The sequence below is a fragment of the Lipotes vexillifer genome, unplaced genomic scaffold (genome assembly GCF_000442215.2).
Source record: "Lipotes vexillifer unplaced genomic scaffold, Lipotes_vexillifer_v1.1 scaffold663, whole genome shotgun sequence".
Lineage (NCBI taxonomy): Eukaryota > Metazoa > Chordata > Mammalia > Artiodactyla > Lipotidae > Lipotes > Lipotes vexillifer.
The window spans coordinates 547,515-561,544 of record NW_006788963.1 but is presented as its reverse complement, the minus strand read 5'-3'; the positions used below and the strand labels follow the sequence as shown (position 1 = coordinate 561,544).

General features: G+C 39.6%; 2 protein-coding genes across 2 annotated transcripts in view; one reads left to right on the top strand and one right to left on the bottom strand.

Annotated features, from left to right (window-relative positions):
• Nucleotides 1-5,208, bottom strand: part of PEX1 (peroxisomal biogenesis factor 1) — a 73,612-nt gene extending 68,404 nt beyond the window's left edge. The window contains exon 1 of the mRNA XM_007461898.1: nt 4,900-5,208. Coding sequence (XP_007461960.1) covers nt 4,900-5,208 — 309 coding nt within the window. The remainder of the gene's footprint in view (nt 1-4,899) is intronic.
• Nucleotides 5,209-5,515: 307 nt separating this feature from the next.
• Nucleotides 5,516-12,718, top strand: RBM48 (RNA binding motif protein 48). Its single transcript, XM_007461888.1, has 5 exons — nt 5,516-5,660; nt 6,191-6,381; nt 8,499-8,644; nt 9,985-10,538; nt 12,392-12,718. The coding sequence occupies exons 1-5, from the start codon at nt 5,550-5,552 to the stop codon at nt 12,476-12,478; spliced, it is 1,089 nt and encodes a 362-aa protein (XP_007461950.1). The 5' UTR covers nt 5,516-5,549; the 3' UTR covers nt 12,479-12,718.
• Nucleotides 12,719-14,030: the final 1,312 nt, after the last annotated feature.

Here is a 14,030-nt window from a genome sequence, read left to right as displayed (position 1 = left end):
AGCCATGGCTGCTGAGCCTGCGCGTCCGGAGCCTGTGCTCCGCAACGGGAGAGGCCGCAGCAGTGAGAGGCCCGCGTACCAAAAAAAAAAAAAAAAAAGCTATAATCTTTTCCACTACCCAATGATGGTGATGCTATGGGTGAAACCAATACCCTTACATTCTTATGATGGCATTATAAATTGATTCAACCATTCCAGAATTTACAATGGCAACAGGCAGCCAATGAACTTACACAGCCTTTGACCTTACTTACTTATTTAGAATTAATGATTCAAAGAAGAAGAAAAAAACTACACCAGAACATATCTCTTCAGTATTTTCTATGTGAAAACTTAGGACTCCTCTATGGAAAAAAAAAAAGTTAGAACTGTCTTATATGTCTAGCAATATGGAAATTACTAAATAAGCTGTAAATTTACCATTTTAGTAAAGTATAAGTCAATAAGTAGAAACATGTAATCAATAAAAATGTAATAGTATTTATTTATTAGAAGAGTAATACATGGTAAAAGCACAAAAAGTATAAAAGCATAAAATGTGAGGGCTGGTCCCTGTTCCCAGAGGTAATTACTGTTAATAGCTTATGTACATTCCAGAAATTTTATATTATGCAGCTTCTTAAATAATAATTTTTAAAAGTCTTGAACTATGGAAACATAAGTAAAAAAAGCAAAGTATAAAATTTATTCTTCTTAAGAGCAATTATATAAAATATGTATGCCTGTGCTTAAGGATTAAAAAATGTTTTCTATGATTTAAAAATTACAAACCTATTAAAGAAACCTTGGGAAATATAAACCTGGAAGGGAAAAAAGGAATTACTGATATTCTCATGTGAATATCAACCATGTTAGTCTATTTCTGGCTAATCCTCTTTTTTAATAAATTTATATATTTTTAAATTTATTTATTTATGGCTGCACTGGGTCTTCGTTGCTGCACAAGGGCTTTCTCTAGTTGTGGTGAGCGGGGGCTACTCTTCGTTGTGGTGCATGGGCTTCTCATTGCAGTGGCTTCTCTTGCTGCGGGGCATGGGCTTCAGTAGCTGTGGCTCATGGGCTCTAGAGTGCAGGCTCAGTAGTTGTGGCGCACGGGCTTAGTTGCTCCGTGGCATGTGGGATCTTCCCGGACCAGGGCTTGAACCCGTGTCCCTGCATTGGCAGGTGGATTCTTAACCACTGCGCCACCAGGGAAGTCCTTACAGTTCTTTACAGGACAGTTCCACCACTCTGGCTGACAAAATCTTTCCACTGAGAACAATGTGATACAGTAGAAAGAGACTCAGATTTGGAGTCAAAGTCCAAAGTTACTAGGTCAGCTGTAACTATGTGAGCTGAGATTATAAGAGTCAAAGTGACCAATCCCCCAAAAACTTTCTACGGAGTTTCATCAGTCATTGACATATAATGCAGATCAATTCCCCTATTTCATATGAAGAAACTTTTAAAACCACAGATGTTAAATAAGAAAATATGAAATATGCCCTGAAATATCAAAAAGGAGAACCCACCAACTCCCTGGAAAAGGGAAAAATCAACTTCATTAAATATGAAAAACACTTCAATTATTCATTTGGTCAAAAGGTAGTATTCAGCCCCATAAAGTCATAATATATGTTCAGATATAAACTTTGCAGACTAATGTTCTGAGTTCATTTTTACGTCAAAAATCATTCACTTGGACCACAGAGCCCCGGGGCCCTCAGGTAGAGAGAAGAAAAGGACAGCCTAGAGAGAAAGAAGCCCCTTTTCCAGGAGTTCAATCTAATCAACAAATGACTGACCTGCTTTTGCCCAAACCCATGGTATCCATATCACTTGAAGGGAATTGCTGGGTGAAACCATAGGTTGCAGTGCCTTAGGATCGGCCAGGTCCGAGGCCTGGGTAACACAAAGGAAATGACAAAATGGCTATTTCTGGAGGGTGATTTAGGTTCATTTGGTTGCTCTCGGTGTGGATATGAATCCTTTCCCCTGTTTCAGTAATGCACACAAAGTAACTGAGTTACAGTAGTGATTCTCAACTGAGGGTGATTTTCTCCCCCAGGAGACATTTGACAATGTCTCCAGATATTTTTGGTCACGACCGGGAGGAGGCGTGTTGCTGACATCTAGTGGGTAGAGGCCAAAGATGCTGCTAAACATCCTACAATACCCAGGACAGTCCCCCACAACAGGAAATTTCCCAGCCTAAAATGTCAATAGTGCCAAGGTTAAGAAATCCTGAGTTAAAGGATCCTCTGGGTACCCAGTCCTGAAACAGGACTTGGATAAACAAAAGAAGACAATACTTAAAACTCAGAACAGAATATAACAAGTGAGCTGTGTCACATAAACACTGCAGTGAAGTTTTGAAAAGGAGACAAATGTGGGCAACAGAGAATCTGAAACTACGTGGAGGAGGTAGAATTATGCTGTTTTTAAAAGCATGGAATGAGGAAAAATGCTTTAGGGAAGAATAGCTTGAGTAAGAGTACAGAAGTGGGAAGGAGCTGGGTTATGGAAGAAACAGCGAGGAGGCGAGTGTTGATGATGCAGGTGAGTTACAGACGAGGGCAAATTAACTGCATGGAAATGGACTGGCCAGCTTCCTCGTGCATGAAAGTACAGAAATGACCTAGATACCTAAGGTCTCTTTCACCATCAATATTCTGTGATTCTAGAACAGCGGGTCTCAGCTTTTTGTGCATCCAAGTAGCCTTAAGATATTTCTATATCTACAGATGCCTGAAGCCCACTCCCCAAGACTCTGATTCAGTAGGACTGAGGAAGAACCAGAACATCGGTATTTTTAAAGCCTTTTGCAACATGATAAATACAATTAACACTGTTGCATTAATATATATGAAACTTGTTGAGAGTAAACACTGAGTTCTCATCACAAGGAAAACATTTTTTTCTACTTCTATAATTTTTTATCTATATGAGATGATGGATGTTCACTAAACATTGTGCTCATCATTTCATGATGCATGTAAGTCAAATCATTATGCTGTACACTTTAAACTTACACAGGGCTGTATGCCAATTATATCTCAAAACTGAAAGAAAAAAAGGTAAATCTGACACAGGCCAGAAAATCATCACTCTGACTCTTTACCCATTACAGTATTATCTCTATTATGTATTCAATGCTTCAGCTGAAGTAAAATAATTCAACCTATTAACTCCCAACTCATGACTTTCTACTTTAACAATTACCTATGCCCTCTAACTCAATACTTCTGGGAGCCTATCCTAAATAACCAGAAAATAAAACAATGTTTTATTATATATTATACAACAAAGATATGTTATTTTTAACTTTTATTAAAATATAATTACAGTATCACTTTTAATGTCTAAAACTGGAATACAATATAAACATTCCATCACAGTGAACAATTAAATTATGTCAAACTTATGACAGAGTACTAATTAGCCACTAAAAATGACAATTACCTTTTAACAAAATAAAACACTTATAATAACTCTAAGGGGAAATATCAGGATACAAAACTACATATAAGGGTGTGTGTAGGACTCCATTTCTGTTAAAAATAGAGATTAGAAACAAAACTAGAAGGTTTGATTCAAACTGTTAACACTAGTTATCTTTAGGTTTGGGGATTATGGGTAATTTTATTTTCTTGTTTATAATTTTCCATGCTTTCCAAATTTCCTATAAAACATGTATTACCTTTCTAATTGGGGAGAAAAATTGTCCTATTCTGCTGATATAGGCTGGACAGAAACAACAGTTTGTTCCAAGGCTAAAAGGATTTAAGTTTCAAAAATCTATCTATGAATTAATGCCTATGAATACTTATTGAAGGCTAAAAATTTTTAAAATAGATCAAGACCACTAAATTCTTAAATAGTGATGAATGTAACACAGCATCCACATTTTAGAGCTACTGTAAGGAAGCAATCCTATAAACTCATTAGGTGGGGAGTGTTTCCTATAAACTCATTAGGTGGAGATTTGAAGGCACTGTGGACAATTTCCATCAAAGCTGACTGAGAGCACAGGGCAGGCAGGATCTACCTGGGATTTAGTGACATAACTAACTCATCTCCCGCCATGAAGGGAGCTCATTAGGGCCAAGAGACTACCTACTTTATGGTAAAAGAAATAATGGCAGGAGCTATTGAAATTAACGTGCTTTGAAAGACTGGGCAAATATAATCTAGAAAAGTAGTTATTAAAATGGAAAGGTGGGATATTTGAAATTATTGCAAACTCTTAAATATTTCCTGCAAGGATTAGCCAGTAGTGGGGTACTAGGCATCCAGGATTTTCAAAGATTTCGAATATTCTATCCTTTTGCCCCCAGAAGCACACTCAAACTCGTAGGCCAGGTGCCTCTATTTTAAAATAATGAAAGTAGGGATGTGGTTAGAGCGATGAACTACCACAATCACAATGTTCAGACGGCAACTGAAAGCAGAGGTTCAAGTAATCCTAACTACATACGTCCAAATATGCATAATCTCACTGCACATTCCCAGCACACCTCAGAGGTGTTCCGAGTAACGGAGACGCTGGAAGAACCTTCATCTTATTAACCTATCTCGCGCGTGGGACACAAGGCTCAGTCTCTGTTAACCTACAGGGGCTCCACAAACCAAGGCTGCCCCTCCTTTTGGAGGCCCGGGCCACAGCCGTGCAGGCACCTGGAAATCATTGGTAGGAAAAACACTCTTTAAAAATGAAACAAAACAAAACCCAAAAAGACAAACCCGACTTCTCAAAGGCTTTTCCAACCTGGAGTGAGGAATAGCTGAACGCAGTGGCAGAATATCAGGATGTTTGAAAGCCCAGTTTCACCAAGTAAAAGACCTGGAATGCGGCAAGTTAACTCAAAGGCCCGGGGCTGCACTAGACGTGGTATGGTTGCAAAGACCGCCCAGACCGGCCCACAGTCTGGCCTCTGAACCGGTCGGCGGCCTGGGCAAAGCAGCCCGCATCCCGCCGCCGGGAGAGGCCTGAGCGGCCGCTGCGTCCCTAACAGACCTGGGTCCCGGCCGACAGCAGACGGCCCACCAGGTGCCTCGACTCGGGGCCGGGAATCCCGTCCGGGGCAGGCGCGTTACCTGCAGCAGATGTAGCTGGGCCACGAGGCGCCGCGGCAAATGGAGGAAGCAGTCGCGAGCGCTGGTGAAGGCCACGGTCACGACCGCCCCGTCACCCCCAGCCCCCGCCAGGCGACCGCTGCCCCACATCATCCGCAAGCGCTGTTCCGGCCGCTCTCCCTAGCCGACCCGGGCTAACCCGGCAGGCCGAGGACGTCGAAGCCGGAGAAGATCGATCGGCCCCGCCCCTAGCCCCGCCGAGCGTCTGTAGCGGGAGGGGCATGCGAGCCTGCTCCGGCTCTCCGGGCCTCTCCGCCGCGCCGCAGGGGGGCGGCACCTCGTTCATCGAATTCTCGCTCACAGGAAACGATGGCTGACGCTATCGATTCTTCAGCCAATCTCGGCACGCCTTGACCCATCCCTCTCTCTTATTGGATACACAAGAGGGCAACGAGGCGGATGTTGTCCTCTCTGAGAGGGCCCAAACCGGCAAGATGGCGTCGAGTGGCGGGGAGCTTGGGGGCGTATTCGACCACCACGTCCAAAAGGCTGTGTGCGACTCGCGGGCCAAGTATCGGGAGGGGCGACGGCCTCGCGCTGTCAAGGTAAAGTGATTTTGGTTTCACTCGCTGTCCTCAGTAGCTTTATGTGAGCTCTAGCTTCACATGCCTAGCCTACGTAAATAAAATCTTGAAAGGCTGCGGTCACATCCATTCACTGGAGATGAGTGTGAGGAACGCTGGTACTCAGGTACCAGATATTCTTGCGACCTCTTTAGCCAACTGTTAGAACCTCAGCTCCGTGAAAACAGAGCTGTGTTTTAGTCATTGTATCATCCGCGTTTACAGTAGTCACAAGGTAACGCTCAATGACTATGTTAACTCTTTCCTGTCGTATCTACCGAGCCAACTTCTGGAAAACGTGTCGCTTGAAGGTAGTCTATTAGGTGCTTTAGCTAGAGGCCTTCACACGTAGGGTGAATTCTTTATGCAGAGAGAGGGGCAAATTTTTGATTCTTTATTTTTTGCAGACCCTCTGAACAGAATAGTTCTTGTTTTCAATTTTTTTTTAAATAGGAGCAGATTTGTCTTAGGCTTATTTGTGAAATACATTTAATGTGTCGCATTTCTTTTAGGTATATACAGTCAATTTGGAATCTCGGTACTTATTAATACAAGGAGTTCCTGCAGTGGGAGCGATGAAGGAATTAGTTGAGCGATTTGCTCTGTATGGTGCAATTGAACAGTATAATGCTCTGGACGAATACCCAGCAGAAGACTTTACAGAAGTTTACCTTATTAAATTTCTTAATTTACAAAGTGCAAGGTAATATGCAAGTTAAGCAGTGTCTCATTTTCTCCATTCCCATTGGTATCATTTTGGCCTCTCTCATTCATTCCTGAATTACCCAATAACCTAACATGGCCGTTATTATTTTTCTCCAGTTTTCTTAAGTGTTAGCTTTACCAAAACTCTGTCCATAGATCATTCCCATACTTAACAATTTTCTGTCGTGTAGTGTGGTAGATTAAAGATTGGGTTTGGAGTAAGTTTTCAGGTTCCACTGCTTACTAACATCGTGACCTTGGACAAGTTATTCAACCCCATTAAACCTGTTTTCGTATTCTGTAAAATCCACATGGTAAAAGGATCTACTTATTGAAGTTGTGTGAAGATGAAATTAGATAATTCACGTAAAGGGATTAGCAAATGCCTTCTCTTTAGAATGCAATAAACATTAGCCGTTGAGGGACTTCCCCGGATGTCCAGCGATTAAGATTAAGAAGGTGTGCCTTCCAGTGCAGGGGGTGTGGGTTCGATCCCTGGTCGGGGAGCTATGATCCTACATGCCTCGCAGCCAAAAAACCAAAACATAAAACAGAAGCAATATTGTAACAAAATCAATAAAGACTTTTAAAATGGTTCACATCAAAAAAGTCTTTAAAAAAAAATTAGTTGTTGAGTTTCTTATTGTTATGCATCTATGTGAATTGACCCCATCTTTTCTATCCTTCTATATATAACATACTCTCTGCTCCAATAAGGCTGAAATGTGAAATGCCTTATCTCTTTTTATGTTGATTCCTATTCTTGTTACTAATACACTCCAAGTCCCATCCTTCCTTGGCTATTAAAATTCTTATTGTCTTTTCTGTGCTACAAATAACACTTGGGTACACAGGGTTATGTAGTGTTGTCCAGTTGCTCTTATGTATAATCTCACTGCTCTAACCAACTTGCCAGCTCCTCATGGTGAGGGAATCATATTTTCTTATTGTGCATTCATTTTAAGGAGTTTTTACATCTCCCACACCACCTAGGACAGTAGACCATGCAGTATGACATCTGGATTTGAATCCTAGCTCCACAAACCAATATGGGCATGGCCAAGTTATAAATCTCCCCAGGCCTTAGTTTCATCATAAGATTGTTGTAAAGTGTTAATTCAAGTGAAGCATTTAAGCACTTAGGACACTACCTGGTACGTGGTAAAATCTCAATGAATATTTCTTATCATTTTCCCTGGGCACAGAAGTACTTAATTATTGTAGTAATTCCTGGCCAGTCATAGATGTTTGTTTTGTTTTGTTTTGTTTAAGATGTTGGGGGTAGGAGTTTATTAATTAATTTATTTTTGCTGTGTTGGGTCTTTGTTTCTGTGCGAGGGCTTTCTCTAGTTGTGGCAAGCGGGGGCCACTCTTCATCGTGGTGTGCGGGCGTCTCACTGCTGCGGCCTCTCGTTGCGGAGCACAGGCTCCAGACGCGCAGGCTCAGTAGTTGTGCCTCACGGGCCCAGTTGCTCCACGGCATGTGGGATCCTCCCAGACCAGGGCTCGAACCCGTGTCCCCAGCATTGGCAGGCAGATTCTCAACCACTGCGCCACCAGGGAAGCCCATCATAGATGTTTAATAAGTATTTGTTGAATGAATACCATCCTCTTATTTTCTCACTGATTGTTACATATTCAAGATTTCCTCCATTATTGAAGGTTTACAATAACAATACTTTTAACTAATTTCTTACATATGAATCCCATTATAGGAAAACATTGTGCTGAAAAGGCTAAATTAGGTATGAGCTAACTCTCAAGGGCCATTTAACTTAACACAGAGAAAAATCTCTATTTCATGACCACAGATTGTGTACCTCAGACCAACAAGCTGGATCCTATATTGGTTAAAGGGAATCTCGCTTGTATGGATGACTTAGTTAAAACCTATTAAGACTCTTGGGAGAGGGGAGGAAAGGCTCTAAGAGAGTATGCAGTGGATCAGTAGGGTCAATACCATCCACAAGCAGAGCATCTTAATTCCCAAGCTATAGAATATATATACACAGCAAAAGCTGGACTTCGCTCTTTAGATCAGTGTATTGTATACTAGTTAAGCTTTCATCCTAAGTAAATCTAGATTAGTAAACCATGATATGTATTTCTGTTTAGGATAGCCAAGAGAAAAATGGATGAACAAAGTTTCTTTGGTGGATTGCTTCATGTGTGCTATGCTCCAGAATTTGAGACAGTTGAAGAAACCAGAAAAAAATTACAAGAGAGGAATGCTTATGTAGCAAGAACTACTAAAAATAAAGGTATGGAAAGCCAATTACTAAACAACACCTCCTATGTGTCAGATATTTTGCTATGTTTATCATCATGGAGTTCCCAGTCTAGTGAGAAAACAGACAAGTAAAGGATCACAATTTTCAATATCTGTAGACTACAGGGTTCTTTACAGAATGCTGTGTAATCTGGGCTGGGAAGGGAGAGGTGTTGTTTCATGGAAGACTTCCTAAGGATAAGAGAGGTGGCTGAGTTCTGAAGGGTAAGTAGACATTACTTAGAAGGGGAGAGGAAGAGATGGAAAGATGGGCCAGAGGAATAAATGAGCATCATGCATTTTAAGGAACAGTGAGTAGTACATGATAACCACAACACAGCTTCAGTGAGAGATAAGAGAAAAGGAGACAGGAAGTAAAGCCTGAAAAGCCTGTGTCCATGCTGAGGAATTAAGGCTTTGACCAAAAGGCAGTGAGAAACACCTCTGATGTGCAGGCCAGTTACAACTGTAAAAAGTGGATAAATTCCACTTTTGATGAACACCAGCTGGCCAGATGCCCAATATGCCCATCCAAGTTGCCCTAGACACAAATTCCCAGTGCACGGAATGGAGTCATAGGATCTGGCACATGGACTGTAGAACTAGAGCAGTCAGAATTGGACTAAGATAATGTGTGTGGTCTGAAATCTGAATAGTTCCAGAGGCTCAATTTACCAAATTTCCACCCTTTGGTTAAAAGACAAAGACAGTGTCCAAACAGGTATCAAATATGATGAGATTATGGCTGATTGAATAAGGGGCATGTGGCAGTGTGAAGAGAGAAATAAAGTGTAAAACTTACCTGAAATTTTGGCAAGAGCTGTTGGGAGTCTCTGGTCAGTTGTAGATGCTGAACTTTAACCTGTGTGAATAACTAGCTTCAGGAAAACCTGTATGTGTGACCAAAGAAATGATAAAATATGGATCCAGCATATTGTCTCCTTTAAAAGCTACAAATACAAACTAAACAGCATCATACATTCATATAGTAAAATACTTTGAAGCCATAAAAAGTTTTCTATGTAATGACATGGAAACTCTGTAAGATTTAGAGTTAACTGGAAAGCAGAAAGGTTCAGAGAAATGGGTATTACAGGAGAAAAAGAGTGGTAAGTGGGAGGAAGAAAGGTAAGACATACTGGACAGATATCCTTTTTAGCTTTTAAACCATGTGAATGTATTCCCTACTCAAGAAGTAAATTTTTTAGGGTAGCGTTCATTAACATCTTAAAGTAATGTTTCTTTTTACAAGTACATGTTTCTGAATGATGAAAACAATAAATGAACCATTTCTGTTTTCCTTTCTCTCACCTTTTAAATTCTAATATAAAGATCATTACATGACAAAGAAGCATAAAGATACAAAAGATTTTAGACAGGACTTCTATTCGAAGACCTCTGGATTTCCTGCAGCCTCTTTGAACACATCTACTGGGAACTCAGATCTTTGTCTTCCTTATTCTTGTGAGTTGCCTTTGTGCTGTTTCTCCCCCAAATATACATGTTCATCAGGAGACCATGTGGATAGAGCATCAAACTCCTCTCAGGATGGTAGAAACCATGATGAAACACTGGAGCATTGTAACCACTATGACTCTCTGCAGAAAATGCAGATGAAAACTTTGAAAAATTCATTGGCCTTCCCTGGCACACAGAAGGCTATTACACCTTCAGAGGCAGTTGACAGATTTATGCCTAGGACAACACAACTGCAGGAGCGGAAAAGAAGAAGAGAAGATGATTGTAAACGTGGAACTCTTTTTGAAGCAAGCACAAGTAGTAATGAGGTTATGATTGGCCCTCAGTTACCAGACATTCCTAAAGTAGACATGCATGATGACTCGTTGAATACAACAGCGAATTTAATTCGGAATAAACTTAAAGAGGTAAGATCATTTAAAAATAAAAAAACGTTTTAAGGACCATTTGGTTACAGGACTAACAACTGAATGGAGACTTATTTCTGCGAACTACAGTATTATCATTCTTGTTTTTTTCATTTTTACTTTTTAGATGTGTTTCCTACAATTCTCTATTGAAGTACAATAACTGAATTTGACTCACAGATATGTATTTGCTTTGATACCTTTAATCCTTGCTTTAAACATATTTTATATCACTCTAAGTAGAAAATAATAAAAGCAGTAGTTGGGCTTCCCTGGTGGCGCAGTGGTTGAGAGTCCGCCTGCCGACGCGGGGGACACGGGTTTGTGCCCCGGTCCGGGAAGATCCCACATGCCGCAGAGCTGCTAGGCCCCAGAGCCGCTAGGCCCGTGAGCCACGGCCGCGGAGCCTGTGCTCTGCAACGCGAGAGGCCACAACAGCGAGAGGCCCGCGTACCGGAAAAAAAAAACAAAAAAAAAAACCAGTAGTTTTAGCCAGTTAGATCAATCTGTGAGAATGGAGTCCAGGCCCTCCCTTTTTTAAAAGCTCTCCAGATAGTTCTAATGTGAGCCAACATAGAGAACTACTGCATTGAGGGAAAATTATTACAATTTATTTCTCAAGTTCAAAATTACAAATTACATAAAATTCAAATGCTTATTTTGCTTCTTTGATACAGATAGCCATAAAAGAAGGTGAGATTTCTAAAGATTAGGCCTTAAGGTCTGAATTTTAATTTTAAATTTCTTAAATAGTTTAGAGCTAGATTGTTCTACTTAGGTAACCATTTTTTAATGTTATTTACATAACCATTTTCCATTTTCTAAGCACAAATAAAAGAAAGTTAACATTTGAGTTAGCGTTTGAAAAATACCTTATCGTGGGGCAAGCCTTTCAGAAATCATAATCTGCTGGAGAAAGACCATTCTCTTATACTTGAACTCAGGTTCAGAAAGTGCTTTCACATAGTTGTACATATATTTTACAATGTAATTAAGAGAGGCTAAGGTAGATTCTTTTATGTACCCTTTTTTAACCTCAAAATTATCCAGTTGAGGGTGAGGAATTGTTTTATAATAATAAAAATCCATGGACACAGTTTTTATGCTTAAGCCTCTTTAAAAATTTTTTTGCTTGTACTGGCACCCTTCCTTCAGATACAACTAAACTGAGACATAGATACAGATACATAGCTGTCTTAGACAGAGCTGACTGTATTTTCCAGAAAAAAAGAGTTAGGTCCAAATCCTAGAAATAGAAATAGTAGAACAACAAAAAGGAGAAACACTAAATACAGTTTACTACAGTTTCTAATAATTTTCCATTTTAAGTGAAGACTGTCTTACTGTGCTTTAACTTATATTGTCTATGTTGTTCTGATGTATTTGATTTCATTTTTCCCTAAGAAATTGAGGATTCTAGCATTTTCTGCTTATTTCTTTAAATTTTTCATCCCCCATCCCCACTGGAGCCTCAGTGTCTCTAAATATATCAAATATTATAAGTGTTTCAAGTTATGCATAACCAGGGTATCTATCTGTATTTATAAAATTACAAGTGACTTCATAAAATAACAGATCTATAAAGGAATGTTAAAGTAGAGCATATGTTTACTTTTCTCCCCTCAAAATTTCTTCCTTGTTAAATGGCTTTAGAAATTTTACTCCCATCAATGTTTGGACAGAAAACTTTGCTCTGTGCCTAGATCGTAGGCTGCACCTTGAACTTGGGCTAACTGCCTTAAATGTGATGGCAAAGATTAAACTACTGGACGTATATCCTACCTATTCTAATGGTTTATTACTCTTGTACTATAAAAATTATAGTGTCGGTGGTTCTCTTTTTTTTAAACTAGGTAATTTCATCTGTGCCGAAGCCTCCAGAGGACAAGCTGGAAGGTGTGCGTGGAAGTCATCCTTTAAAACAAAGAAGAAGAATATAAATTGTCTGCAGTAAACTAATATTTTTAAAGGCCTATTTATTTTTTATTTTTAGGCTGTCATTTTAATTCTTAAAGAGATTTTACTGCTGGTATTTTTTTTTAATGCACTCCTCTTTGTAATTTCATTCAACCTACTTGTCTCATATAGTTTCATCTTTTAAAATTAGTTTATCATGGACAAAATACATGCCAGCCAATTATGTCCCTTAAAAAAACTAAAACTTTTCCAGAAGTTCCACCCAGTGACTTTGGTTACATCTTATTGGCTAGAACTGGGCCCGTGGCTCTTCCTTATAGAGGAGTCTAGAATATTGAGTGTTTGGGTTTCCAACTTCTGTGGTTGAGGAAGCAAGAGAAAAGAGGGTTGTGAATGGCTGATTCACAATATGTGCCCCCAAATCTAAGGTTGTTGGTTAACTTAACAAACAAATTAATTAATTAGTTTATCATTACTTATCATAGATGTTATTTTGATCCATACTTAATATTACAGAAATCATTCTTACTACCTCTCACACTGCAATCACTATATGTAAATTAATTGAAGCAAATATAGAAACTTTATAATATAGGCAACCAGGATCTGTTTCTGAATTTAATAATTTTGAGTAATTCACATTCAAAAACTAGAAGTCAGGATGTGTTGGAATGCCAGGGCTTCAAAGTCAAGACAATTCTATAAAGCAAAAAAGTTAAACTATTAGAACAAAGCTAAAATTAGAAGCTTATATGCTTTAGTTAACTTCAAAGAGTAATTTACTTCATCTATGGCAGAAACAAATCAGTATTTGTAAATGCTAGACTTTTATTACCACTACTTTTAGCACATCCACATTTTCTTTTCCTGGCAGTGCATCACATAATTGGAAATCCAAGTATGTCCAGGCTGTTTCCTTTTTTTTTTTTTTTTTAAACTGATAACAATAACCTAAGGAGGCCCATACAAAATGGTGTCTGTTTTTCTCCCTGTCCTAAGGGCCTCTTGCCTAATGGATTGAATTTGAATATAAAGGTTAGGAAGTTCCACCTTCATTTATGACTTACTGATTCAAACTTGCTAGGAAGGCACTTAGCTGTGGATGGTATTAAAAGAAGCTGCAGGCAAGGTGTCTGTCTGGCTCTACCTCCTTGTGAGGTAATTAGATATATAGTTGACCCTTGAACAACACGGGGTTAGGGTTGCTGACCCTCCACACAGTCAAAAATCCACATATAACTTTACAGTCTGCCCTCCATATCTGCTGTTCTGTATCCTCAGATTCAACCAACCATGGATTATGCAGTACTGTATGTATTTATTGAAAAACAAATCCACGTACAAGTGGACCCTCACAGTTCGAACCCGTGTTGTTCAAGGGTCAACTATACTTTTTGCTGCACTCTCAGTTAAAAAAATACATTAGTCACCTCAGCATAGAGTTGGAAAAAGCAAGTTTCTCTCTGGATCAGGCTTCTCAGATTTTAAGGTGCTGTGAATCTCCACCTGTTGTCTTATTAAAATGCAGACTCTGATGGTGGTGGCAGAGGCTGGTGGGTGGCCGAAATTGGGAGT

What these genes read in the sequence shown, in the direction of transcription:
- RBM48 (XM_007461888.1), top strand. Translation starts at nt 5,550, where the DNA reads ATGGCGTCGAGTGGCGGGGAGCTTGGGGGCGTATTCGACCACCACGTC. An exon ending in CTTAATTTACAAAGTGCAAG is followed by an intron (nt 6,382 to 8,498) that starts GTAATATGCAAG and finishes ATTTCTGTTTAG; the next exon opens with GATAGCCAAGAGAAAAATGG. An exon ending in AAGAACTACTAAAAATAAAG is followed by an intron (nt 8,645 to 9,984) that starts GTATGGAAAGCC and finishes TCTAATATAAAG; the next exon opens with ATCATTACATGACAAAGAAG.